This window comes from Ipomoea triloba, chromosome 8 (assembly GCF_003576645.1).
Source record: "Ipomoea triloba cultivar NCNSP0323 chromosome 8, ASM357664v1".
Taxonomy (NCBI): Eukaryota; Viridiplantae; Streptophyta; class Magnoliopsida; order Solanales; family Convolvulaceae; genus Ipomoea; species Ipomoea triloba.
In genome coordinates, this window is record NC_044923.1 from 4,471,307 (window position 1) to 4,495,866 (window position 24,560).

The following is a 24,560-nucleotide window of genomic DNA, read 5'->3' on the forward strand; positions in this document are numbered from 1 at the left end:
CTATCCCATCACTTTCAACACATTTAATTTGCTTCCACCATGCAACGTTTTTTTATTTGTTTTATGTTTTTGTAATTTTATATATTAATATTCGCATTTACGTGATAATACTTTATAAAAAATTAATTTGGAGCCACTCAAACTAATTAACCCGGTTAAACAAAAACAAGACTTTGCAATATTGGAGCCCATATAAATAAAATATACAAATCTTATAATTGATAAATCATTATACCATGGGTCAGGGTTTACATTACAAGCTAAGTGGATATTGACACACACTTTTAATATATTGAAATATCATTTTTGATGTACTGAATATTCATCTTTTACCGTACTTGTTGCATGTCATATGTATTAAAATCTTGTCTTAATTGACATTTTGTATCAAAAATGATTTTAGATGAACTTGGTCAATCTGGGGTAGCCCAAAGTTCGCAACACATTAACTACAAGAAGCCTTGTCATTGGGCCAAAGTATAGATTTTGCTCACCCATGGGCCCAATTAGAGGCCCACTTTGGTAAACTACGTTTGGGGCAAATTATTGTGTGGACAGATATCATCGTGAATATTATGAGTAAAAATAACGTACATTCTGTGTTAGAATAATGTACATTATATTTTAAAATAATGTACATTACGTGTTAGGATAATATACACTACATTGTGTGTTAGAATAATGAAACATCTGAGCTAATATAATGTGCATTATGTTTTAAAATAATGTACATTATGTTTTAGAATAATGTGCATTATGTTTTAGAATAATATACATTATGAATTATTGCTGCAGCTTAGCGCGCAAAAAAATGAAACTAAGCAAAATGATGTCATTTTTAGACCGTGATCCACACAGTTGTGTGGTCCTGTGTGGATCACGGTCCACGCAATAACTATTAATACGTTTGGCTATGAGGCTTTATTGTTGAATTGTAATTAATACATGTGTTGATGTGTCTCACATCAATTACCGATGAATATTACACCTTACAGGGTAACTAACAAACTAAATAGTGCCATATAGGGAACTAATGTATGGTGTTGGGCATGTATTTGAAAACTAGTAGTTACAAAAGTGTGTTTTTAATTTTTCAATTATGTTAACTTTAGTTATTTTAACTTGTATTTTTCTGTCATCACAAAATATATATTTAACTGTACAGAAAGGTTACGATCTTCATCTTTCGAACAATGAAGTTATGAACCCTTATACTAGACTTGTATAAAAGTGAAGGACTATAAACACATTTTTTCCCTGCATTTTTATTATTAAGATGGAGAAAAATAATAGGTGTCAAGTCCATTACACAAAGACCATTAATGGGCCATGACTATTTTATATGTATATTTCTTGTTGCCCATGGGAAGCCCAAATCATTAACATCATAACATGTCAGCTCAAGAAAGCCCACAAGTCGTTTTCAGGCAAATTATAAAATCCATAGTCAAAATCATTAAATCATTGGACTCTCTCTTTTAATGAGAACAAAATTCATAATCATTACTTGAGAGTGTACAATTTGAATACTGCACCTTAACAAATATTTTTCTTTGAGTACTATTGATTTTGTTACAATATAGACAAAACTTATAAAGTTATTTTGAATTTATTAACCAATTGAAGTGTATTTCAATAGCAAATTCTTATTTAGAAGTTTCAGTGCAATCTCTACTTCTTGTTCAATAAAATTCGTGTCAAAATAAATAAATATAGATTCATAATGCTATGTTATGTGCTCTGCATTGTAATTTTTGTGTTTTATGTTATGAAATTATGTATCTCGTTACTTCAATTCACAGTTCATAATGTTATATGGAGCTTGATCCATAATATAAAGTGCTATGTTAGACATGTCAAACACTTGTTTAATGGATCCTATAATATATTTTTTCGCATAGATATGCCATTCTCGATGCTCTCAGCGCCAATGTGAATTTTTTACTTGTCTACTATAAATATTCTAATGCATTTGTCTTGACTTAGTTTGATATCAACTTTAAATTATTCGTTCATCTTGAGATGCTCTTAAAATGTTTCCTAACGTATTAAGATTATTCAAATAAACCGTTAGGTCATTAATGATTTAAAATGCATGAAATTAAATCACTTTAGAATAGTACTCCGTAATTATTAAAATGAAGATAACAATAAGCAAGTGCCCAAGTGTGTTTAATTTTATTATTTTTTTAAAACACATAACGTATGACATTTATACTCATATGTTGCTAATTCGTATTAAGTTCAGGTCATGCCCATAGAGTTTGACTCTTACTTGAGAAAAACATGACTAAATGTATGCATTTCATGTGTTATCAGTTCAGAACGGTTTTATTGAGAGATTACTCTAAACCATTTAAGCACCTTAGATATTTTGCAAAGTTTTTTTTCTTTTTTTGAGAATATTTTGCAAAGTTAATTATTAAACATTGTATTAACTATTAAGCAAATCTTACTTGATAATTCTAAGGTGTTAATCGATACTTCTTGTACCAACTATTTAGAGTACTATCATTACAAATTAAAACCTTTTTTCAATAATTTATTGGTTTAAAATATGTGTAATTGCGGAAATTATTTGTTTTTTAACAATTTTTTAGTGGGACCAAAGAAAAAAAAAATAGAATTTTAAAAATTAATATAACAAAGGCCATGCTTCATATCCATGCATCTTTCAGGCACAAACATCCACTTCATAGAGCAAGCCCAACATTTGGGTTTTTGCTTAGGATTTTGTAGCTTCAACAAGGAAAGTGAGGAAAAGAAGAAGAAGAAGAAAAAAAAGAAGTTAGGGTGGTTGTCAGTTGGTGACGACCCTAAAGTGCCTAATGGGTGTTGTTGGTGCACGAAACATGCACTGGTTAGCTTTATTATTGTTTTTTTTTAATAGTTAACAAGGCTCACAAAAAACTCTACATTTTGCAAGCACCCAACCCTCGCTTTCATCCACCTCACTAAAATAACTACCTAATACTACTATTGGAGATGCTTAATGTGACAATTGCATGTTTATGATGTGGCAACCGCATACTTGGAGGGTTTGTGATATGACATTTGGCACATCACAGACTAATTGTCTGTGACTAACAATTATAAGAGCAATTAGTACTTTCTTATAAAAACTTGAAGATTAGGAGTGACCATCCGCGGGCGCACGATCATCACACCCTCGTTAAACCACCACAACGCGTTTCAACTTCATTTTTTTGTTTAAATAAGTTATTTCTATTAAAACCCGATTTCGTTCTCCTGCCACATCGCTCTCTCCTTCCCGCACAACACAAAAACTTCTAAAAAATCACAATGAAATATCAGAATATATACTCTTATAGAAATGAAAGATATGAATAAATTATAGATAAAACCCAATAATAACTATACCATTTTAAAAATGTTGCTTTTTATATTGTGTATATATGTTAAAAAAAATGGGTTATAAGTGAATATATATATATATGTATATGAGGTGGAAGGAGGAAAAAGAAAATGGCATTTGATTTGAGAGTGAAATGAGGTGGAAGGGTGTATAAACTAAACGCAGGCTGAATAGTAGGAGTAGAACGCAGCGAAGCGCCATTTCCATTGGGCGAAAGTAGGAGAGAAGAGAGGACCCATTCAAACTAAACAAACTAAGAGCTCTCTCTCGAGTGAGTGAAATCACAAACTACATTCTTGCCTTATACTCTCTCTCTCTCTCTCTCTCGTCTCTCGTCTCGTCTCGTAATAATAACCACCAAAAAGCCGTGCTTGCGCCTAATGGCCCCAAAACCCTAGATTCAAAAATTAGGGTTCATTTTCCTCTTCCATTTCCCCCATCTCTCGCGCTCCCCATCCGCTTCCCCCATGGATGATTCCGACCGGAACAAGCTCTTTCTTGGAGGGGTTTCCTGGGAGACCACCGACGACACCTTGAGACACCATTTTTCCAAGTATGGGACTGTGGTTAGCTCCGTGATCGCCAAGGATCGGAATACCGGTAACCCCAGGGGTTTCGCTTTTGTCTCCTTCTCTGACCCTTCCGCCGTCGACACCGCCCTTCAAGACACCCATGAAATTCTCGGTAGAACGGTGAGTCAGTCACTCTCCCTCTGTTTAACCCACTTTTCTTCGCCTTGTTTGCAATGCTAAAGTTTGCGCCTTTTTCTCTTCTTATTTCCCACTTTCCACTACTGCTCTTGGATTTTCTAACTCATTTCTTCACCTATGATTTAATATATATTTTTTTTAAAATCATCATATCGGCACGTTTGTAAGATAAAAATTTTAAAAAATTAGGGTTAATTTTTTTTTTTTTCAGGAAATGAAAGTTTTATGCTTATGGTCTGTTTTTTTGTTATAAAAGATGAAGCTTTGGTGATTTGGCTGTTTGATTCTAGTTACTCTGTTGTTATGTGTTTATAGGTAGAGGTGAAAAGAGCCATACCCAAAAGTGAACAGCAGCAGAATAGGGGATTGAATAGGAATGGTAGGGCTAACGGTAGGAACAATGACCAGTTTAGGACCAAGAAGATTTTTGTAGGGGGTTTATCAGCTAATCTAACTGAGGAAGAGTTCAAGAGTTATTTCGAAAGGTTTGGTAGGATCACAGATGTAGTTGTGATGCACGACAACATGACTCATAGGCCGCGGGGGTTTGGGTTTATTACGTTCGATTCCGAGGATGCAGTTGAGGAAGTGATGCAGAAGAATTTCCATGAGCTGTGTGGCAAACTGGTGGAGGTCAAGAGGGCTGTGCCGAAAGATGGTAGTATTAGTAATATTGGGTATAACGCGAGGGTAACGAGCGGAAGCAGTTCTACCATTGGCGATTACCAGCACGGGAATTATCCGGCTTATAGTCCTAGATATGGAGTTTACCCTGCTTATGGGCCTGTTACGGGATATGGAAGTGCTGCTGCTGCTGGGTATCCGTATGGAGCTGGAATGGTTGGAGGCGGTTTTCCTTCTGGAGCGGGAGCGTATGGTGGAATTGGGTATGGTGTTGCTTCGTTTCAGCCTAGGAGTCCTTGGAATGTCCCTGCAATGGCTGGGCCGAGAGGAAGTCCAGTGCTTTATGGCGGGACTGCCTTCTATCCCGCTTATATGAATGGTGGTGCCGGGGCAATGAGCTTGTCTGCGAGCGGATTCAATGAATTTTTAGGAACTGGGATGAACGGGAAGTCTGGTCAGTTTGGCATGGGAGTTGAATCTCAAGGGGCATCCGGTTCGGTGCATTCTCAAATTGGCAGGGGAGGTGTAGATTTTAATTCCTTTGGTTCTCTCGGTGCTGCTAGTAGCAATCAGAGCCGGAGAGGTAATGACGAAAACAAATCTTACTCTGCTGGTAATTCTAACTGATTATTTTGTGACAAAATGTGGATATGGTGACAGGTTAGTATTTCTCCACTCTGATGGATTGGTGGGGGAGAGTCTTGTGGTCATTTGTTCAGGTGTCCTTTGTTTGGGACATCTTTTTTTTTTTTTTTTTTTTTTANTTTTTTTTTTTTTTTTTTTTTTTAATTGTCAGATGTTGCTTGTTTGTGTCATTTTTATTTTCAATAACTCATGGGTACAGATTCAAGACAGCTGTAACATAATTCTTTTAAGTTCATATCTTTCCAGAGTGTTTTGGCTTTTTTGTTTATTTTATTTTATTATTAATTAAAAAAAGTCAATTATGATTTGATTCATTGATTGTTTGTTTTAAGTGGATAATTTCCCATCTTTGGAGACAATCAGTCTGACTGTATCTTAAGATGTCCCTTTGAAACTACACACTCTAGGATGAACATGTGACTGATTGATGCTATCATTTTGTATATATCTGTAATTTATGCTTTCTTCTGATCTGATTTACCTAGTCTTGAAAGCTTAGCAATTTTCTTGATTCCTCCTGGTTGCATGAGAGAGAGGTTTTGTGTTATTGGTGGGTTCATAGATTGGTTGGATGCATTATGGTTTGTTTACTTTAATTTACGGGAAAGCTCACAATTCCTATTCCTACCTGAATGCGCATTTTGGGTGAAGTTTGTTTCATCCTTAACTGGCAAAGGCTGGCAAAGGATTACAAGAACGCAAATCAACTTAGTTGTCCATATTAGTATACTTGTTGGGAAAAAGATTAAGATCCTTTGTATTTATGCGAGATTTGTGTAATTGCAAGTATTAGTGTACTTAATTGGGTATGAATAAGATCATTTTCATATCTTCATGTGAATTGGTTATGCTAAGGATCCCGTGAAAACAGTATCAATGAGAGAAATAAGAATCAATTTCAGATTTACATCTAAAAAATTTGACGAATTTGAATAGACTTAAAAAAAATTGCGATAATGTTTTCGTAATTATTAACTTCGCTATGCAAACTCGAACACTTAAATATACAATTTTTAACAACTAAATGTGCGGGTAATTTAAAATTTTAGAAGTAAATGTGATAAAATCACTGTAGTAAGAGGATTCCAGATGAAATTAACGCTGGCATATACATCATCATCTCAAAGAGTTTAGAAATACAATATAAAGAAACAAGAAAAAAAAACGAACACAATCTTGAGATCCATGGGTGAAGCGAAAAATTAAGAGGGTGGATTGGTGAGTTGGAGACGAAGAACGATGAATCTGCTGCTACTAAGCGGAGGTGGAGGAGCCTCATCACTCCCCTCTTCTCACATATTCTCCCTCAAATTCATTCAACCAATTCCTCCCCTTTTCTCCTCCATTTTCAACCATGCTTCCATGCCCAAGATTCGCCCCAATGGAGCTTCTCGCCCCACTTCACCTCCCTCGAACGCCGCCGGTGACGATGCAGAATCTTCGCTCACTCAAGATAGGGTTCCTCTCAGAGGTGTTATCCAGAAAGGGAAACCCAATTCTTCTTCCCCAATTTCCAAATGGGGGTAAGCCAGATAATCCACCTAATATATTTGGGTTGATTTCTTTTTGTTCTAGAGCTATTTAGGTTGTAATTTTTCTGCTTTAAATTGGGATTTTTAGTAAAGTGGCATTGCTAGCTGGTGGTGATGTGGCGGCATTGCTGTTGTTCTCCGCACTTGAAAGATTCAGCTATGGTTTTGAGGTTTTCGACTTTGAGACGATGCGAACAGCTGACCCTTTCATTGTTGGTAAGGGATTTTTACTCTTCTGCTATGGAATAAGTTTTTTCTTACTTGTTTTCCTTTTCAACTAATACATGTTTTGCAAATGACCCTGTGGTCTAAGTGGCACGAAGTGATTCTCCCAAATGGGAGGTCCAGTGGTGCGATATTGACTCTTTGTGCTCCAGTTGGTTGAGAAAATAGTTATTAACAGATACTACATTGTAACTAAATTCAGTAGTACTCGAAAAAAAAACACTAAACTAATACATGTTTAAAAGTGTGGAGTTGGAATTCTCTGAGTTGCATTTGATGCACGGTTCGATAGGGTGGTTTTTGAGTGCATCTTTTCTTGGAGGTTATGGGGAGGATGGTCGAGGTATGAATGGCCTGTCTAAAGCATGTATTGCTGCAACAAAGTCTTGTGCTTTAGGTATCCCGGTGAGTTTTTCTCCAACAATCAACACACTAGCTACTATGGAGTACATATATATATGTATTTTAATCCTATGGCATATGTTTGTGCTTGAATTATGGTACTAGATAGTAACGTTCTATGTAGTTTAACTTGTAAATTTTAAAAAGGATTTAGATGCTGAAGTGAAGTATGAGATGATGTAGGCCAATAGTAGCTAGCCGGAAGTTATACTAGTTGAAGAATTGTGACCATTTTGAGTGTATAGTTATTCACGTACTCTGTCATAAATTTACCCAACTCATTTTGTGCTTCACTTCTCTGGCAGTTGGGTTTAGTCTTAAGGGCTGCAACAGTGGATCACATACTACCGCTCAACTTCATAACAGTCACCATGGGGAGCGCTGCCCTATTACTGATTGGATGGAGAACACTGTTACTTAGCATTCTTCCTGATGACCAAAAGAAGAAGAATGATGTATATAAGCGTGATACTCCATTTGAGCTTTTTGAGGTAATGGTTTTCTCATGTAATAATAGGTTGATTTCTACAAAGTGGCTTCTGTATTTTTGCGTGCGTGTGAAATTCAGTTGATATGCATGCAGTTCTTTTTGTTGGGACTTATCGTTGGTTGGTTACCCTAAGTGAAAAAATTACTATGAATATTCAAATGAAGTACAGCAAGTCAATTACTGACACAAGTTGTGTAGATTTACAAGTTGATTGAGGCTTTGCACTACCAAAAAACATTGATTTTCTGATAGACATTTCCGACATATCCACATCACATTAGGAAACTTTCGCCAGACTTTTGACATTCCAATGGAACTGCCAAACATTATAGATGTACCACTGAGTACGTCGATAATTCTATAGCAAATATATTTTGGCTCCTCTTGCCAGAATCACCTCTATATATGTGTGTATTGTAATGAGAAAGAGTATAATATTCTATAGTATTGTTTTTGACAGATTGAATATACAAGTATAGCGCCATATTTATATTTAGAAATAGGTATAGGCAGACCGGAGCCAGTAGGAATAGGGTTCCATTCTAGCATATATAAAAATAAATTATTTTACAATGCATGTTCCAATGTACATAATAAATGTATTGTTGTAGTTATGATATCTAGTGGACATTTCTTGGGTGGTGCTTGATCGATCATTTTAGCTGGGATTACAATGACATTATTTGGTTATTTTTAGTATCTAATAATTTTTTATTGATTGTTATTCTGTAGATGTCACATAATTCAACTAGGCGATATCATGATGATTTGACGTTTCACCATCGTGATAGGCGTAGAGAGGAGATCTCCATTTTGGAGCCATCGGCAGAAAACTTGAAGGTCCCTCCATCACTGTCACTGTTGCAACGGGATAGACCTAACTCATTGGGAATGAGTAATGGATATATAGAGCAACCTAATATCATACGAACCCCCACATTCACTCCTGAGTGGCAAATGCAAGTCCCACATTCACCGGAATCCATAGAAAGCCCTCTTGATGGGCCAAGCGGGGGTAAAGAGCTTATAATTCCTGTTGAGAAAAATGGGTTCTACCCTGCTAAGTCGAATCGTGCTGTAATGGTGTGTATCAAGAAATATTTCACTAAAGCTGTGAAAACATACCGGGAAGCATCCCCTGAGCTTAAAGAAGTATGGTTCAATGAGTTCAGAGTAAGTGTACTATCCTAGGCAACTCCTCAATCTGATCTAGCATATATGTGATAATTATATATGCTTTTAACGCCATTTCATCTCCATAGAAAAGGTACACATGGAGAGAGGAGCATAATGATGATATCCGATGCAATTTTGATGCAAAAGCATCTTTAAATCTCAGTATGACCTTTAGCCGAATTCGCAAAGCTCGGCTGAAGAATAAACCTCCTCCGAAATGGATTTCACCAGAGATCTACAAGGATCTAGAGAAATTGTGGGATCAAGAATTTGATGATACAATGAATGAGCCGAGCAAAGTACCTTTTGAGCGGAGTAGAGAGCTTATAACTCCCGTTGGGGAAGACGGGTTCTACCCTGCTAAGGCGAATCGTGCTATAATGAGGTGTATTAAGAAGCATTTCACTAAAGCTGTGAAGTCATACCGGAAAGCACCCCCTGAGCTTAAAGAAGTATGGTTCGATGAGTTCAAAGTAAGTGTACTAACCTAGATAACAATCTCTCATTTTCATTTAACATTTATGTCATAATTATAATTTTTTTAATGTCTATTCCTGTTCACAGAAAAGGTACACATGGAGAGAAGAGCATAATACTAATATTCGGCGCATCTTTGATGCAAAGGCATCTAACCAGCTCCGAAACACCCTTACCGATATTCGCAAATCTTGGCGGATGAATAAACCCCCTCCAAAATGGATTTCACCGGAGATCTACAAGGATCTAAAGAAATTGTGGGATGAAGATTTTAGCGATATAAGGAGTGAGCCGAGCAAAGTAATTTTTGTGCAGGGTAGAGAGCTTATAACTCCCGTTGGGGAAAAGGGCTTCTACCCTGCTAAGGCGAATCGTGCTATAATGGGGTGTATTATGAAACATTTCACTAAAGCTGTGAAGTCGTACCGGGAAGCACCCCCGGAGCTTAAAGAAGTATGGTTCAATGAGTTCAAAGTAAGTGTTCCAACCTAGAACCAATCTATCATTTCCGATTAGCATATGTGTCATAATTACAAAACATTTTAATGTGTTTATCTGTCCACAGAAAACGTACATATGGAGAGAAGAGCATAATACTAATATTCGGCGCAACTTTGATGCAAAGGCGTCTAACCAGCTCCGAAACACCCTTACTGGTATCCGCAAAGCTCGGCGTATGAATAAACCCCCTCCGAAATGTATTTCACCGCAGGTCTACAAGGATCTAGAGCAATTATGGGATGACCCTGAATACATCACTAAATGTGAAATATTGAAACAGGCCTTGAACACTGTACACGTCGATGACAGGCCATCATCACTCTACACAGACGGATCCATACCCATGTCAAAGCGGGGTCAAGAGCTTATAACTCTCGATGGGAAAGGTGGGTTTCACCCTGCTAAGGTGAATGGTGCTATAATGGGGTGTATCAAGAAACATTTCACTAAAGCTGTGGAAACATACCGTGAAGTACCCCCTGAGCTTAAAGAAGTATGGTTCAATGAGTTCAGAGTAAGTGCACTATCCTAGTTAACAATCTCTCAATTTCATTTAGCATATATATATATGTGTAGTGGCACCCAATTGCACTCCCATATGGAAGGGGTAGGTTCGAGCCTCAATGGAGGCGATATTGAGTATTGACTCTTTGTGCTTCAGTAGGTTGAGAAAGTAGTTATGAACAGATACTGCATTGTAACAGAGTCAGTAGTACTCAATATATATATATATGTGTGTGTGTGTGTGTGTGTGTCGTAGTTATAAAAAAATTTAATGTGTTTTGCTGTCGACAGAAAATGTATATATGGAAAGAGGAGGATGAGACTAATATTCGACGCACGTTTGATGCAAAGGCATCTAACCAGCTCCTAAATAACCTTATCCATATTCGCAAAAGGCGGCTGGAGAATAAATCTCCTCCAAAATGGATTTCACTGGAGATTTACAAGGAACTGGAGCAATTATGGGATGACTACAGATGAGAAGAGTGGATCAGGAATGGTTCGAAGTATACGAACTCGACGACTTCATCTTATTAGAGTGAAGATCTCTGCAGACGTGTGGTCGTGCTCGAAAATGCTAAATGTCAATTGGCTACAGCGTTCTGGAAGCTGTTCGGGGTTATTGCTTCCGATAAGTTTCAATATGATGATGATCCAGCGCAACGTGGTCGTGGCCTGGGTGGCTGGGTAGCGCCAAGGATGGCGGAGGTGATGTTTTCTCTAGATCCTATGTCACAAATGAGCTTCATGGTTCTCAACTCATAGAACTCCAACTCAATAAGAAGATGCTTGAGCCAAATTAGTTCAAATGTTACCTTCCCGCGTAAACAAATGTGTCGGGTTCAAGCCTTGGGAATGTAGTTATCTTAAAACTCATGAGGGTGTGTTTTGTCATCTTTTAAAATTTTACTCGACACGAACATGATTAGTTTCGGTGTGTGAGATCGTAATGTACTCTGGTTAAGAAAACTTGTGGTTTGACAAAAAAAAAAACAAGTTCACATGTTTCAAAACCATTGAATGATACTCTATGATTACTTCTCCATAAGATTAGGTTAACACCTAGAAGTGGGCTTCCTATCCCAATGGTTATTGGTTCAATTTATATCTATATAATTTACAAACCATTGAATGATACTCTATGATTACTTCTCCATAAGATTAGGTTAACACCTAGAAGTGGGCTTCCTATCCCAATGGTTATTGGTCCAATTTATATCTATATAATTTACAATTTGTGCTTTTGCGATCTTTGCATAATAAATTGTACCTACAAACTACTAGGGCTCTGTTTGACAGAGCTTATTTAGGAGCTTATAGTTTATTTTAAGCTACTAATAAGCTATAAACTCTATTTGGTAATGTTCTCAAAATAAGCTAGTAGTTAAAATAAGAGCTTATTTTGAAACGCTACTTGAGGTAGCTTTTAAAAAATAAGCTAACAGCTTTTTAACTTTTTTCCATCTTTATCCTTATTATTTTGATTTCATTATTTTATATTTTAATATATAAACAAACTTATTTAAATTGTATGAAGATATCCTTTTTAATCTTTTTACATTTATCAGCTTATCAAAAAGCTAATTTTACCAAACACTTTTAAGCATTACAGCTAGCTTAACAGCTCTTCAGATTCCAACTTCGAGCTTATAACTTTTCAGTTTTCAGTTACTTTTCAGCTAGGTTTGTCAAACATAGCCTAGAAGTGGGAAGAGATGAGAGAGGGAGAATGAAAGAGAAAAATAAACACATTTCTCTCCTTATTTTTTGTGAGCCCCATAAATTCTTTTTTTAAATATTACTCGCCCTAATGCACGTTTTGCACATTGGCTGCGGCCCAGTGAGCGCCTTCTCCGGTCACTAGATTTTATCGCCTAAACTTAAATGACATGTTATTACAGGTCATTTACCCGTTATTGGACTTTATTACCTCAATTTGACATGTTAGAGAGCTTAATTACACTTTTTAAAAGTTCCTAATTGACTTTTGGTATAAAGTTTAGGGGTCTATTTGATTTTTTTTAAAAGATATTCTCAAAGTAAAATTAAAAATGGTAACCTTAGAGAATTAACTTTTTTTTTTTAAATTGCTAATTAAATTATATTGTGGGCATGAATTGGCATTTTCAAAAATAAAAATATCAGTGGACAGTGGGCACTGGTGAGTCCACGACCGGTCGACCGCTATCATCATTCATTGATTCATTGGAGACGAAGAGCGATGAATCTGTTGCTACCAGGCGGAGCTGGAGGACCCTCACTCTCCTCTTCGCATCTATGCTCCCTCAAATTCATTCACCCTCTTCCCCCTCTTTTCTCCTCCATTTCAAACCCTTCTCACACGCCCAAGCTTCGCTGCAAGCCCCTCACTCTCGCCAGAGCCGACACCGGAGCTTCTCGCCCCACTGCGACCACCGCCGCGCCCACTTCAACGCCTCTGAACGATGAGGACGCAATATCTTTGGTCACCCAAGACGAGGTTCCTCTTGAAGGTGTTATCCAGTTCGAGAAACCCGATTATTCTTCCAAAATTGCCAAATGGGGGTAATGCTTTCTTCTTCGTTTTGGCTGATTTTGTTTTTCTTCGTTCTGGAGTGATTAAAGTTGTAATCTTTCTGCTTTGAATTGGGGATTTTAGCAAAGTGGCATTGCTAGCTGGTGGGGATGTCGCGGCATTGCTGTTGTTCTCCGCCGTTGGAAGATTCAGCCATGGTTTTCCGGTTTTTGAGTCTGAGACTTTGCGAACAGCTGACCCCTTTATTGCTGGTAAGGGTTTTTACTGTTAACCTATTTAGTAAAATAGTTAGTTTATCAGTCAAATTTGGCTTATTTGATCACTTTTAGCTGTTTGACTTGTTAAAATATCAATATAAGTGTTTTGTTAATTATCTTTTTGTAACTTCAAAATGCTAAAATTTAAAAAGTCAATTAGATTTTTTAGAAAAGAAATTATACTGCTTTCAAAACAAAGACTAGCTAACAACTAATTTACCAAACGTCTTTCTACAATCAGCTAGTGTTATCAACTAGTCATACCCTCTAACCCAATCAACAAACAGTCATTTACCAAACAGGGCCTAAGTTTTTTTTTTGGTTACTCTCTAACCTATTAGTAGTAGTATCTGTTGAACTTAATTCTCAACCTTGATTAGAATGGGACTCGAACTTCAAACCTCCCTTATGGAAAGTAATGCCATCAAGCCATAAGGAATAAGTTTTTTCTTCCTTGTTTTTGCTTTCAACTAATGCATGTTTTAAAGCGTGGACTTGGAATTCTTTGAGTTGTATTTGATGCACGATTTGACAGGGTGGTTTTTGAGTGCATATTTTCTTGGGGGTTATGGAGAGGATGGTCGAGGTACGAATGGCCTGTTTAAAGCATTTATTGCTGCAACAAAGTCTTGGGCTTTAGGTATCCCGGTGAGTTTTCCTTGTACATTCAACAGATTAGCTACTATATATTGATAATCCTATTGGCTATTGCATCTGTTTGTGCTTGAGTTATGCTACTAGATAGTAATGTTCTAATTAGTGATAGTGTAACAGTGTCACTTGTAAATTTAAGGATTCCGATGCTCAAGTGAAATGCTGATCCCGACAACTTGATTTACTTGGCTTTTGCATGGTATAACTTGAAGTACCAAAAAATTTAACCGTTAGTGTCTGGACTTTATGGTGTTCTTTTCTGAACTGAATCCTTTAGTTATAGAATTTCAGTTTTGTTAATTGTAAGACTGTAAGAGTTTGTGACTTACTGTTGGAGTTCCTGTTCTTTCATGCCTTTGAAGCTAAGTTTGCCCGGATATGAGGTTTGCGGTGAGTTTGATCTCTGCCTATGTCTAATACTTATTTGGCTTTTATGTATCGTTTATATGGTATTATGGTGTGTGATGAAGTTGTGTTTGAAAATTGGGAGTCCAACGGGAGAATGGTGGCACAGTTGAAATTCTCTTACATTTCTATTGTGCCCTTATCGAAAAGTGGAGCTGGTTCCATATTTGGGACTATGGGGATTGTAGGCTTGGCTAGCAAAGCAGTGAGGAATTGTTATATAATTGAGAATGTGTTATACCACCGCAAGCCTCAGTGTAGGTTTTTCACATTTAGGTGTCTAACTGGAGTACCGGATAATTTTTGAGCCATAAAGTCTTGAAGGATAACAAAAAACCCTTTTAACTAATGTCTGCCAGACTCGTACCCACACTGGGGTTATTGATGTGGAGCCACGTGATACCTACCGTGGGTACCTTTGGCAACACAAACAGGGATGAATACGTTTGATACCCTACATTTCAAAATAAGGGTCAAAGAAGCATCCAATGTTCTCAAATAATTAACTGAATAATTGGTCTGCAGGCTTTGACCTTTAAACAGAGAAAATTTAGGACATTAAAATATTTGCAAGCAAATCCTTAGAATTAAACATCTCATGAAATGTTGCCTGAAAAATTCAGAACTTGAATAACTTGCACAATTTGTTTCGTCACGGTTTGTACGAGTTATTTAATCTCAATGCTCTTTGGTGGATTCTCTTTGATTTATTCTGTTCTTGATTTTCCTATCGGGACAGTTTTATCTTCTCTCCATCAATTTGCATTTGTGCTTGGATTTGTGTTTCATTAATTCCTCTTACTTGAATTATTGCATAATACGGAGTCTTACTGCCTTACTGAAATAAAATCAGAGCACACCAATTATGGTACCTAATATAGCGCCATAAATTGAATGAAAATTAAGCCTTACTGACAATCTATTATAACTTCTGTCTATGCTAGTTTTGGCCTGCATCATCTTATATTTTCTGTTAGCTCGTTCTAATCCGTGTATCAGAGTATCTAATGGCCTTTGCAGTACATCTAGACACAACCTTAATTAATTTTCTCCCAATTTATTCTCGATTGGATATAAAGAGAGAGAGAGAGAGAGAGAGAGAGAGAGATTAAACTGATGTAGAGACTACATGGGACTGTAGTCTCGGGGCTTGGAAAAGGGTAAAAGAAACAGGAAGAATAAAGAATGGGGGTTTCGGGGCAATATTTGTGAGGATTCACTCAATGTTCGAGTCAAATGCTTGATCAGGAAGGAGGATTAACTTAATTCAAACGTATAGCTTTCTTGGAAGCTTAGAACTCAGTAAAAAATTAAAGAAACTTAGAAATGCTTAGGAAACCTAAAGCAAAAATTCTTCATTTCCAAACAAATATGAAATGAATGCATGATATGTAGATAAAAAAAAAATTGTTGAATAATTGGAATCCTTGAAAACTTAAGCACCTTTTTGTTTAATTTTGATGAGTTTGTTTCTTGTTGATGGAGTCAGAAACTCAAATTTCCTCTGCGTTTTCAAATAATTTGTGCCTTTGGGATTAAAAAAAGGTCTAGAGATTTCTAATCAGGTGAGAACCAACCTTAACTTGCGAACTGCGATGCGAATTTGTGAAGGATTGCACTGCAACTACTACATGATTGCACTGCTACGGCTCCCAGACATGCCTGGAGGATCGTGCGGTGCAATCATATTCGGGTGCGGTGAAATCATGTAGTAAGTGCGGTGAAATACATCACAAGTTCGCAGTTCGCAAGTTAAGGTTGGTTCTCACCTGATTATGGACCAAGGCCTAGAAACTGTATCTGTTATTCTAAATTGGAGAATTGGAGAAGCCGCACCTTCTGCTTGTGGCTCTTGATATCTTCAAATTGCTAATTTAGATATTACCTGAAATTAGCTGGAATTTATATTTGAATGTCATATGCATGCCCTGACAACCTCAGATGTTTGTCCTGAATATAAGGCTGTTAATGTCCGTTACTTTGGTTGGTTATCTAACTGCACTGTAAACTGAAAAATGTTTTAACATCAACTCTATCCTCTTGCATGAGGACAAGTGATACTATATATATTAATGAATCGTGACAATTTCCATCATCAAGTTGTTCAAGTACTCTTTTGTCATAAATAAATTTACCCAACTCATTTTGTACTTCACTTCTCCGGCAGTTGGGTTTAGCCATAAGGGCTGCAACAGTGGGTCACGTACTGCCAGTCAACTTTGTAACAGTCACCATGGGGAGCACTGCCGTATTACTTATTGGATGGAGAACGCTGTTGTTTAGCATTCTTCCCGACGATCGGAAGAAGAAGAACGATGTATATAAGCGCGGTAGTCCATTTGAACTTTTCGAGGTAACAGTTTTCTCTTGTGCTTACTAGGTCGATTTCTAAGGAGTGATTCTGCCTTTTCGGTGTTCGTGTGAAATTTAGTCCATATGTACACTGCTTTTTCTAGCTAGGGACTTTGCTTGCCCACAAAAAGGCAAGATCTCTCGCCCCTGGGGCCCCACACCGCGGCCCGACATGATTTGTGGAGGTGGTAAATCACTAAATCACGATGACTTAGTGGCTTAATAGGTGGGAGGACTAGAGTCTGGTTCTCACAAGGAGCCCACCACATTAGACGTAACTCCCATGCTGCGGTTATCGGGGTTCGATCTTGCGTCCTGCTAGGGACTTTGCTTGCCCACAAAAAGGCAAGATCTCTCGCCCTGGGGAGCTCCACATCCTGGCCCGACATGATTTGTGGAGGTGGTAAATTTCGGTGACTTAGTGGCCTAATAGGTGGGAGGACTAGTACCTGGTACTCACAGAGAGCCCACCACATTAGATGAACTCCCACGCTGTGACTGGCAGGGCTCGATCTTGCGTCCTGCTAGGGACTTCGCTAATTGGATATATTTGCATTCAATACTGACAATAATTTTTTTTTTTCTTGGATTTGCAGTTGCTGACATCTTTGGTTAGAAGATGGTGAATGATGGGTAGCAACAACATTGAGCTTTCTTGTCTGTAGTAATTCTCTGAGAAGCCAATTTTCAAAGTTGTACATGTTTTCTGTGATCAAGAACAAGTGCAATATATACTGCCATTATACAATTTTAACAGTATTTGATCATATATATAAAATATATATGGCATTACATCAATTCTGGCAACATTTGTCACTTATAGGTGCATTATTGGTTTGGAGGTTCCACCAGATTTGCCTGCAACAAAGAAATGGTTTCTAGGAATTTGAATTTTTAGAAGATTTGTAGGAAGAAAAAAGTATGCAGAAAACTAGTGGTTCTTGACAACCTTTCATTCACAACGTTTAAATACTATCACCCTGTGCCAAAGACCTTGTGGTCTAGTGGCAACCGGTGTCCCAGTTTACACCTCCACATGGATGAATTGTTTCATAAACATTGCTTTTGAGTAATAACTCACAGATCACACGAGAGAAAGAGGTAAATCATACTAAGACCCTATGCAACCCGCTCTACTAACTTTTTAGTATGAAAATTATGCTCCACCAACTCGACAACCTTTTTGGATCAATAACTTTTAGGGTGTGTTCGGTTAACGGGGTTAGACACAAGGAATGGGAATGAAAGTCATACACATTGCTTTGTTGACAACTTAAAAAAAGGTATAAAACGCATTTCTTAATTGAAATAAGGTATTATTCCATTAATTCAGCATTATCACTCCTCATTTCATCGCTTCCTTATTTCGTCGCTTCTTTACTCATACTAAGTATTTGATTCCCATTTCAATTCTCATGCCCTTATATATTTTAATAGTTTGGATATGAAAAGAGATAGGTGTGGTGTGTAGCATACTGGGGGGCTAATCATAGCTGAGAATTTTGTCATGCAACCGCCAGGCAAAGCTAGCTAAGAGCAAGGGATTTTCTTTCTTTGTGTTGGGTCCCATCCGTTGGATCTTGGCAGCCATGAAATAGCATCACATCACACCCCTTCCCTCCAGGGCCTAAACCCTAGTAGTTTATTTCTTGCTTCTGTCAGATCAATCTCTGTTTGACTGCGGTGGTGATTCCGATTGATCTATTCATGCATTGTCTGTTTTCATCTTTTCCGAATATTATTGTCACCCTGCCCTGCTTTCAAAGGATATATACACAGATTTCATTGGATTCATATACTATCCTTCTTATGTGTATGTGCCACCAAAGTCAATTCCTTTTTACTTTTGGGTACAATCAGTTGAAGATTTTTGCTAATGAATTTGAATTTTAGCACAATGCACACAGCTGTTTTACTGCATATTGGGATATGATAGAAATGGAAGACAATTCAAACACCAAATTTGGGTCTAATATATTAATTGATGACATTAGATAAAGACGATAACCCATTATATATTAGTTGTAGTATCTGTTTTATATTTACTCTATCTATTTCTGTTTAAAGAGTCAATACTCTACTATATATCCTGTGACCTTCTCACAATAAGAGTCACAAACCTGTTCAAAGAGCATAGTTTACTTTCGATCCATGGAAGTAATGCTTAGCTGCATTACATGGGTATTACTAAAAGATATTGTGAAGGTTGAGCAAAGAGGGTAGCAATGCAACAACCAAAGGAAGAAGCAAATAAATGCAGAGAGAGTAAAGGAATTGGATAACTTTTATCGATGAGGACATCCTGGTGAAAAAGGGATATGTTTCATCTTAAACTACCACAACACCATTATGGGAAAACAATCCTCCATGGTCTTCTATCCTTTTATAGCTTAATAATTTATTGGCATTTCTCACTCACACATTTAAGGCATACTTTGATTCTTGGTAGCCTTGCAACTTCAGAAACTGTTTAATGCAAATTTTTTTTTGTAGTTTTACTGGTGTGGGACCAATTACTTAATGCCATTTTCTTGAAATTAAGGGGATATATTTTTACCCAATTTATCGAATTAATGCAAATTAACACTAAAATTAATAATAATAATAATAATAAACGAGATCCTTTCAAAAAATAATAATAAACGAGATAAGAAAGTAATTGCGTATAGCAAAATTTTCTTGATTAATGTGTTTTAATTTAGTGTAATGTTTTTGCTCTATTGTAATAATTTACAAATCACATAGAGGGGTAGGAAGATTTTGTGCAACGGGTTTAATCTAAAGAAGTAAACCGTGCTAGGAAGACCCTATGTAACCAATTGTTATATCATGGATTAGGGTTCACACAGCACTATGAATCTTGGTTCATGTGTTTTTGTTTTGTGTTATGCATTTTTGTGTTTTGCGTTATGAACCTTATGAGTATGAATTCTGTACCTGAAACAAATTAGTAATTGTGTCTTATGTTATGAATATATGTGTCTTGTGTTGTGAAATTTTGTACCTATGAACACAAATTATGTACCTAAATCAGATTTGAAAAGTAAGTATATATATATATATATATATAACATGTGTATATGGATCTTGTATTATGAAATTCTGTACCTTACAAGTATGAATCCTCTACCTAGTTGTTTCAATTCATGATCTATAATGCTATGTGGATCCTGGTCCATGAGATAAATTGCCCTATGTAACATGCCCAACTCCTCACACCAGGAGAAAACTTCTCTCTTGTGTAATATGAAAATCCTACGACGAGCTCAACTGAGTGAATACGAGAATAATGTTTCACTCATCAACCATCCTTTATTGGGTTAATTTCATCTACTTAACACATAGTAAAGTCACTTATATAAAATTTGATAAAAATGACACTTTCTGAAATTAGCATTTTTCCTTAGAATATAGTGGCAGGGTGCATGTAATTTGTGGTGACCAGATAAACACTATGGCAACTCTAGTTAAATTATTGGGACAGATGATTTGGTAATTACAAGATTTTAAGTTTGACTTTTTGTGAAAATTGTTTATTGATCTTATTAGTTTGAGATTAATTATGAGCAACTTAAATTGATCTTTTATCCGTTAGGATCAAAATACATGTATTAGCTACAATGCAAACCTTTGAGGAGTGATGGGGGTATTTCCGTTTGATAAACACTAATGAAATGTGTGGACTGATGAGAAAAAGAGGGAGAAAATAAGGTGATTGCGACCAGACAAATGAGCTAAGATGGTGACATATCAACTCCAGTTTATGAACAGAGAAGAACGAGGCTAGTAACCCTAGCTGTTACCAATTAAAGTCACATATTGTTCTTGCTTAAGGCTGCCCTATTTCTTGCAACACCCCCCCCCCCCCCCTTTTCTCTTTACTTCTCACACATATAGTACACTCCGAATGTCATTAAATTCTTTGTCTTCCCATTCTGCAGGTTTTACCAAGCATAATAACCTCTTGCATCATTAGCCATTACACATATTAATGATAGCGGTGTAGTCACTATTCGAGAGTATCCACTGGTTAAATCTCACCTCGTGACCCTAAATCACAAAATACCACAATGAGGTAAATCAGCTTAGATTATCTATAGTTTAACGGTTCGACCCAAAAAGGTAAATAGACCACTCAATTAGGAATTGAACTTAGAATATTGTAGTTATCAAACCAATCTGATTGGATTGTACCAATAAGTTAAGAATTTTGTTGTTTTAAGTGTGTAATTAAGGTTGTTTGGATTTATGTGTGATGTAAAACATTAATGTGAATTGAAGTGAGTTAAGAATGTTTTGTGCATAAGATGGGGGGAGCAGGGGAGGGGGAGGGTGGAGAGGTTAGGGGTGGGGGGGGGGTTCTGTGGTCATTCTGCAGTGGGGAGAAGAGGTGCAGAGTCTTAAAGAGCAGTTGTCATTCTCAGCTGTTAAGGTAGCCAAAATGTCTGACTTTTATTTTCAGTTCCCTTATCTCTCTCTCTCTCTTCTAGTAGGCCAAGTGGTTGTGATCTTTGCTTAGATTTGGTTTTGGATTTTGTAGTTTCCCTCCCCCCTCTCTCTTTCATCACGTGACTCTCTTTGAGATTTTTTATTTTTTTTTCATAATTAATTAATTATGTTTGTAAGTATTCTTTAAGTCTATCATTATATAGCTTTGTATAATTTAATGATAAGTGATACATAATATCAATTAATAAATATGGACTTATATCTTACAACATTGTTCTGTCTCATAGTACCAAATAATAGTTATTTCACATATTGACATTTAATGGTGTGTGTAAGGAGTGACAAAATTAGACTAGTGACATTAGAGAAAGTGGTGGCAATGTAATTGGAATGGTTAGTCTAGTTCAATTACATTATATTGCTCCCATCATACCCTCCCCAAGTTGAAAATTTTTGTGATTGAAGTGTTGAATCAATCTAACATAGTTCTACCTTCTGAAGAATAATATGATGAATTCCAATTACTCTAATTGCAATTCGTTTAAACGCCTTTGTGATAAAAACCCTTACTCTTTGGTTAGTACTTTTGCAATTGGAGTAATTAATTAGTGCTTCAACGCTACTAAAATCAAATTCAAAAATTTACACTTTCAAAGGTACATTAACCAATTGATTTGACTGCTATTACAAACACACTCCAATAAATCAAATCATACTCGCACAATCCTTATATGAATTTCAAGTAGGCCAACTCACTCCATCTTGGGCCAGTCTTCTTAAGTTATTGTATTTATTAATTTCAAGTTATGTTAATTATATTGATTTTTTATCAATTTTTTTGCCCGAACCTTTGGCCATATAGCTTTTCAGTCATGCTCAATTAACAATTTTGATGTTTTAAAATGATCGCATTAAAATTTAAAAGTTAACAAACTAGCACATTTATATTAATTTATTAAAATTTTATTTTTAAAAACAAGAATTAATCAAAAACAAAAACAAAATAAAACAATACAAAAAAAAAAGTTTACTTGCAAGCTCTCCTACTGTCCTACATATTTTGTCCTACGTTACTAGTGAAACAAAGATTAACTTTGAGTGGTTTGAGCTTTCAAGTTCTTATCTATTTGTTGGGTAGCGGCTTAGAAGGTCAAGTCCAGCATCCTGTCATTCAAACATTGTGCTAACTATTAAGTAAGTACAAGGAAATAAAGTTACAGCTCCGCTACAAGTCATAACTTTTGTTGTAGTGGTAACCGTTTGATCATACACCATTAATTATTTCTTCATGAGTAATATTACACATACTCTCATCAAATTATACTCCGTTTTTTACTCTCTACTTACCTGGCGTGTTTTGATTCATTCAGAAAAAATAATAACCCATAATTTTTATTATTCATTTTCTCTTCTATCAATAAAATCGCAACAGGTGGCGAGAGTTTTAATCCATGTCAATCAATATATCATTTTTGTTCCTGAAATGCCCTCTCAGACAGACAGAAAATGAAAGGGAAAGTAATTATGGACCATTCATGTAGCAGAAAATTTCAGAGACAGAGTTTAGTACGTGAACTCAGATCACTCATGATTATCGTATAATAATGAACAATGAAAAAAAAAAAAAAAAGAAGAAGAAGAAAATAATCAAATCCACACGCACAATATAATCACTACCAAGTACTTGCTGTATATATTATTGCACCATTTTACATTTCCCTCCCAAAAATCTATCACTTTTTACCTTTGAAGATTCAAACCAAATGATTTGCATTAGAAAATCTGTCTCCACAAATCCCTTCATGCACTTGCATGCAACAACTAACACTCCCACCAAAAAGAAAATTTTGTCATCATGCTTTTCCCTTTTCATTTCTAATTATTATTATTGCATGCATCATGCAATGCACCATTATATTCCATCCATATATGTATTTTGATTGCTTATTTGGAGTTTCCCCTTTCAAGTACTAGGAGCACTATGTAAAGGTGAGTGGATTGGAGCTTGCCATGACTACTTTATCTATTGGGTTAGTAAAATTTGAAATTCTTTTGCACGAGGTTAATAATTTTGTAGCTAATGAAAGATGTTTTTCATGTGATATTTTGTTACCTTTATTAAAAAACTGTTTGTTTATAAGTGTCTTAATAATATATTATTGTTAGTATTGGGTAGAGACCGGCCTGGATGTCGAGTCTAAAATCTTGTCATTGAAATGTGGTGTTAATGGGTAAGTAATTATAAGAAAATAAAATTATACATTCGCTACAAGCTATAACTTTTGACGTAGTGGTAAATGTTTGATCCTGATCGACAATTGATATCAGAAGATGTCATATGTTAAATCATGTTGTGCGGTTGAGGCTAACATGTGCTTGGAAGGAATTGTTGGACAGGTGTTTGGAGGACGGCACCCTGGCTACAAGCTATAGCTTAACTTTTGGTGTAGTGAATAAGCACTTGCATCTTGGAGGGGATTGTTGGAAAACTATAATAATTATTAAGTATGGTGTGTTTATTTGTTAATTACGCCACATATCAAAACAAGTTAAGAAAAGTGGATTGGAGCATGCACGAGCATCTCAATTGGTCTTCAAGTGGTAGATCGTGAGCAAAAAGAGAGAAAAAAATAAAATGGGAATATGTATATATTGGATATCACGTTGTTTTAAGGTAAAAACTATCATTTCATTAATGAATTAAATGAAAAATACAATGAGGAGAGATGACTCTCATGGGAATATATTGGATATCACATTAGTCTTAAAGAGAGTGAAATTCCCCATCTTCTCCACCTGGATGAAAAACGACCGATGCTTACCCCTAGTGATAACTAAATGACAAAGATTAGTCTTTTATAATATTTATTTACAAATATATTACATTTTTGGTAAAAAAAAATAATTATTTTTTTGGATTAACGAGGCAAAACACACTCCTCACTGTGTGAGTAAATCCTCCTCGCCCTGTGACTCTAGCCGGCAAAGGACCACAAGGAGGTAAACCAACCTAGGTTACCCATAGCTGACCGGCTCAAACCCAAGGGCTTGAGGTTCGAACCCATGACCTCTCGGCTGCAATTTTCTTTTAATTTAATGTCATGGTATGTGTCCGGCCTATAGACATTATACTACTTGAAAATTATTGGATATGAGTGAACTATTATTAACAAATAGATGAAATATAATGTCAAAATTGCGAATGTAACATATTCTAACTTTATAGTCGTATTAGGAACTAGCTTACCAATTAGCCGTAATTGTTA

The 24,560-nt window shown here is 36.2% G+C and overlaps 3 protein-coding genes across 6 annotated transcripts; all 3 read left to right on the forward strand.

Moving 5' to 3' along the window:
• Nucleotides 1–3,512: 3,512 nt before the first annotated feature.
• LOC116026605 (heterogeneous nuclear ribonucleoprotein 1-like) lies at nucleotides 3,513–5,430 on the forward strand. Of its 2 annotated transcripts, XM_031267932.1 has the most exons (3): nucleotides 3,513–4,068; nucleotides 4,402–5,293; nucleotides 5,371–5,430. In XM_031267932.1, the coding sequence occupies exons 1-3, from the start codon at nucleotides 3,844–3,846 to the stop codon at nucleotides 5,373–5,375; spliced, it is 1,122 nt and encodes a 373-aa protein (XP_031123792.1). In that variant the 5' UTR covers nucleotides 3,513–3,843; the 3' UTR covers nucleotides 5,376–5,430. The 2 variants fall into 2 exon arrangements, with proteins under 2 accessions (XP_031123792.1, XP_031123791.1); XM_031267931.1 differs by lacking the exon at nucleotides 5,371–5,430 and having other exon boundaries at nucleotides 3,514–4,068; nucleotides 4,402–5,353.
• Nucleotides 5,431–6,478: 1,048 nt separating this feature from the next.
• On the forward strand, nucleotides 6,479–11,721 carry LOC116027503. 3 transcript variants are annotated; one of them, XM_031269200.1, is made up of 9 exons: nucleotides 6,480–6,878; nucleotides 6,976–7,103; nucleotides 7,405–7,517; nucleotides 7,820–8,005; nucleotides 8,737–9,177; nucleotides 9,267–9,653; nucleotides 9,745–10,131; nucleotides 10,223–10,672; nucleotides 10,954–11,721. In XM_031269200.1, the coding sequence occupies exons 1-9, from the start codon at nucleotides 6,595–6,597 to the stop codon at nucleotides 11,140–11,142; spliced, it is 2,565 nt and encodes an 854-aa protein (XP_031125060.1). In that variant the 5' UTR covers nucleotides 6,480–6,594; the 3' UTR covers nucleotides 11,143–11,721. The 3 variants fall into 3 exon arrangements, with proteins under 3 accessions (XP_031125061.1, XP_031125060.1, XP_031125062.1); XM_031269201.1 differs by lacking the exon at nucleotides 9,267–9,653 and having other exon boundaries at nucleotides 6,479–6,878; XM_031269202.1 differs by lacking the exons at nucleotides 6,480–6,878; nucleotides 7,405–7,517 and having other exon boundaries at nucleotides 6,995–7,103.
• Nucleotides 11,722–12,801: 1,080 nt separating this feature from the next.
• LOC116027856 lies at nucleotides 12,802–17,652 on the forward strand. Its single transcript, XM_031269620.1, has 5 exons — nucleotides 12,802–13,206; nucleotides 13,301–13,428; nucleotides 13,970–14,082; nucleotides 16,661–16,846; nucleotides 17,442–17,652. Exons 1-5 carry the CDS (start codon nucleotides 12,884–12,886, stop codon nucleotides 17,469–17,471), a joined length of 780 nt encoding a protein of 259 aa, XP_031125480.1. The 5' UTR covers nucleotides 12,802–12,883; the 3' UTR covers nucleotides 17,472–17,652.
• Nucleotides 17,653–24,560: the final 6,908 nt, after the last annotated feature.

Coding starts and splice junctions, on each gene's coding strand:
- LOC116027503 (XM_031269200.1), top strand. CDS start 6,595: ATGAATCTGCTGCTACTAAGCGGAGGTGGAGGAGCCTCATCACTCCCC. Junction 6,879..6,975: donor TCCCCAATTTCCAAATGGGG/GTAAGCCAGATA, acceptor TGGGATTTTTAG/TAAAGTGGCATTGCTAGCTG. Junction 9,654..9,744: donor TATGGTTCGATGAGTTCAAA/GTAAGTGTACTA, acceptor TCCTGTTCACAG/AAAAGGTACACATGGAGAGA.
- LOC116027856 (XM_031269620.1), top strand. CDS start 12,884: ATGAATCTGTTGCTACCAGGCGGAGCTGGAGGACCCTCACTCTCCTCT. Junction 14,083..16,660: donor CTTGGGCTTTAGGTATCCCG/GTGAGTTTTCCT, acceptor CTTCTCCGGCAG/TTGGGTTTAGCCATAAGGGC. Junction 16,847..17,441: donor GTCCATTTGAACTTTTCGAG/GTAACAGTTTTC, acceptor TTGGATTTGCAG/TTGCTGACATCTTTGGTTAG.
- LOC116026605 (XM_031267931.1), top strand. CDS start 3,844: ATGGATGATTCCGACCGGAACAAGCTCTTTCTTGGAGGGGTTTCCTGG. Junction 4,069..4,401: donor ATGAAATTCTCGGTAGAACG/GTGAGTCAGTCA, acceptor ATGTGTTTATAG/GTAGAGGTGAAAAGAGCCAT.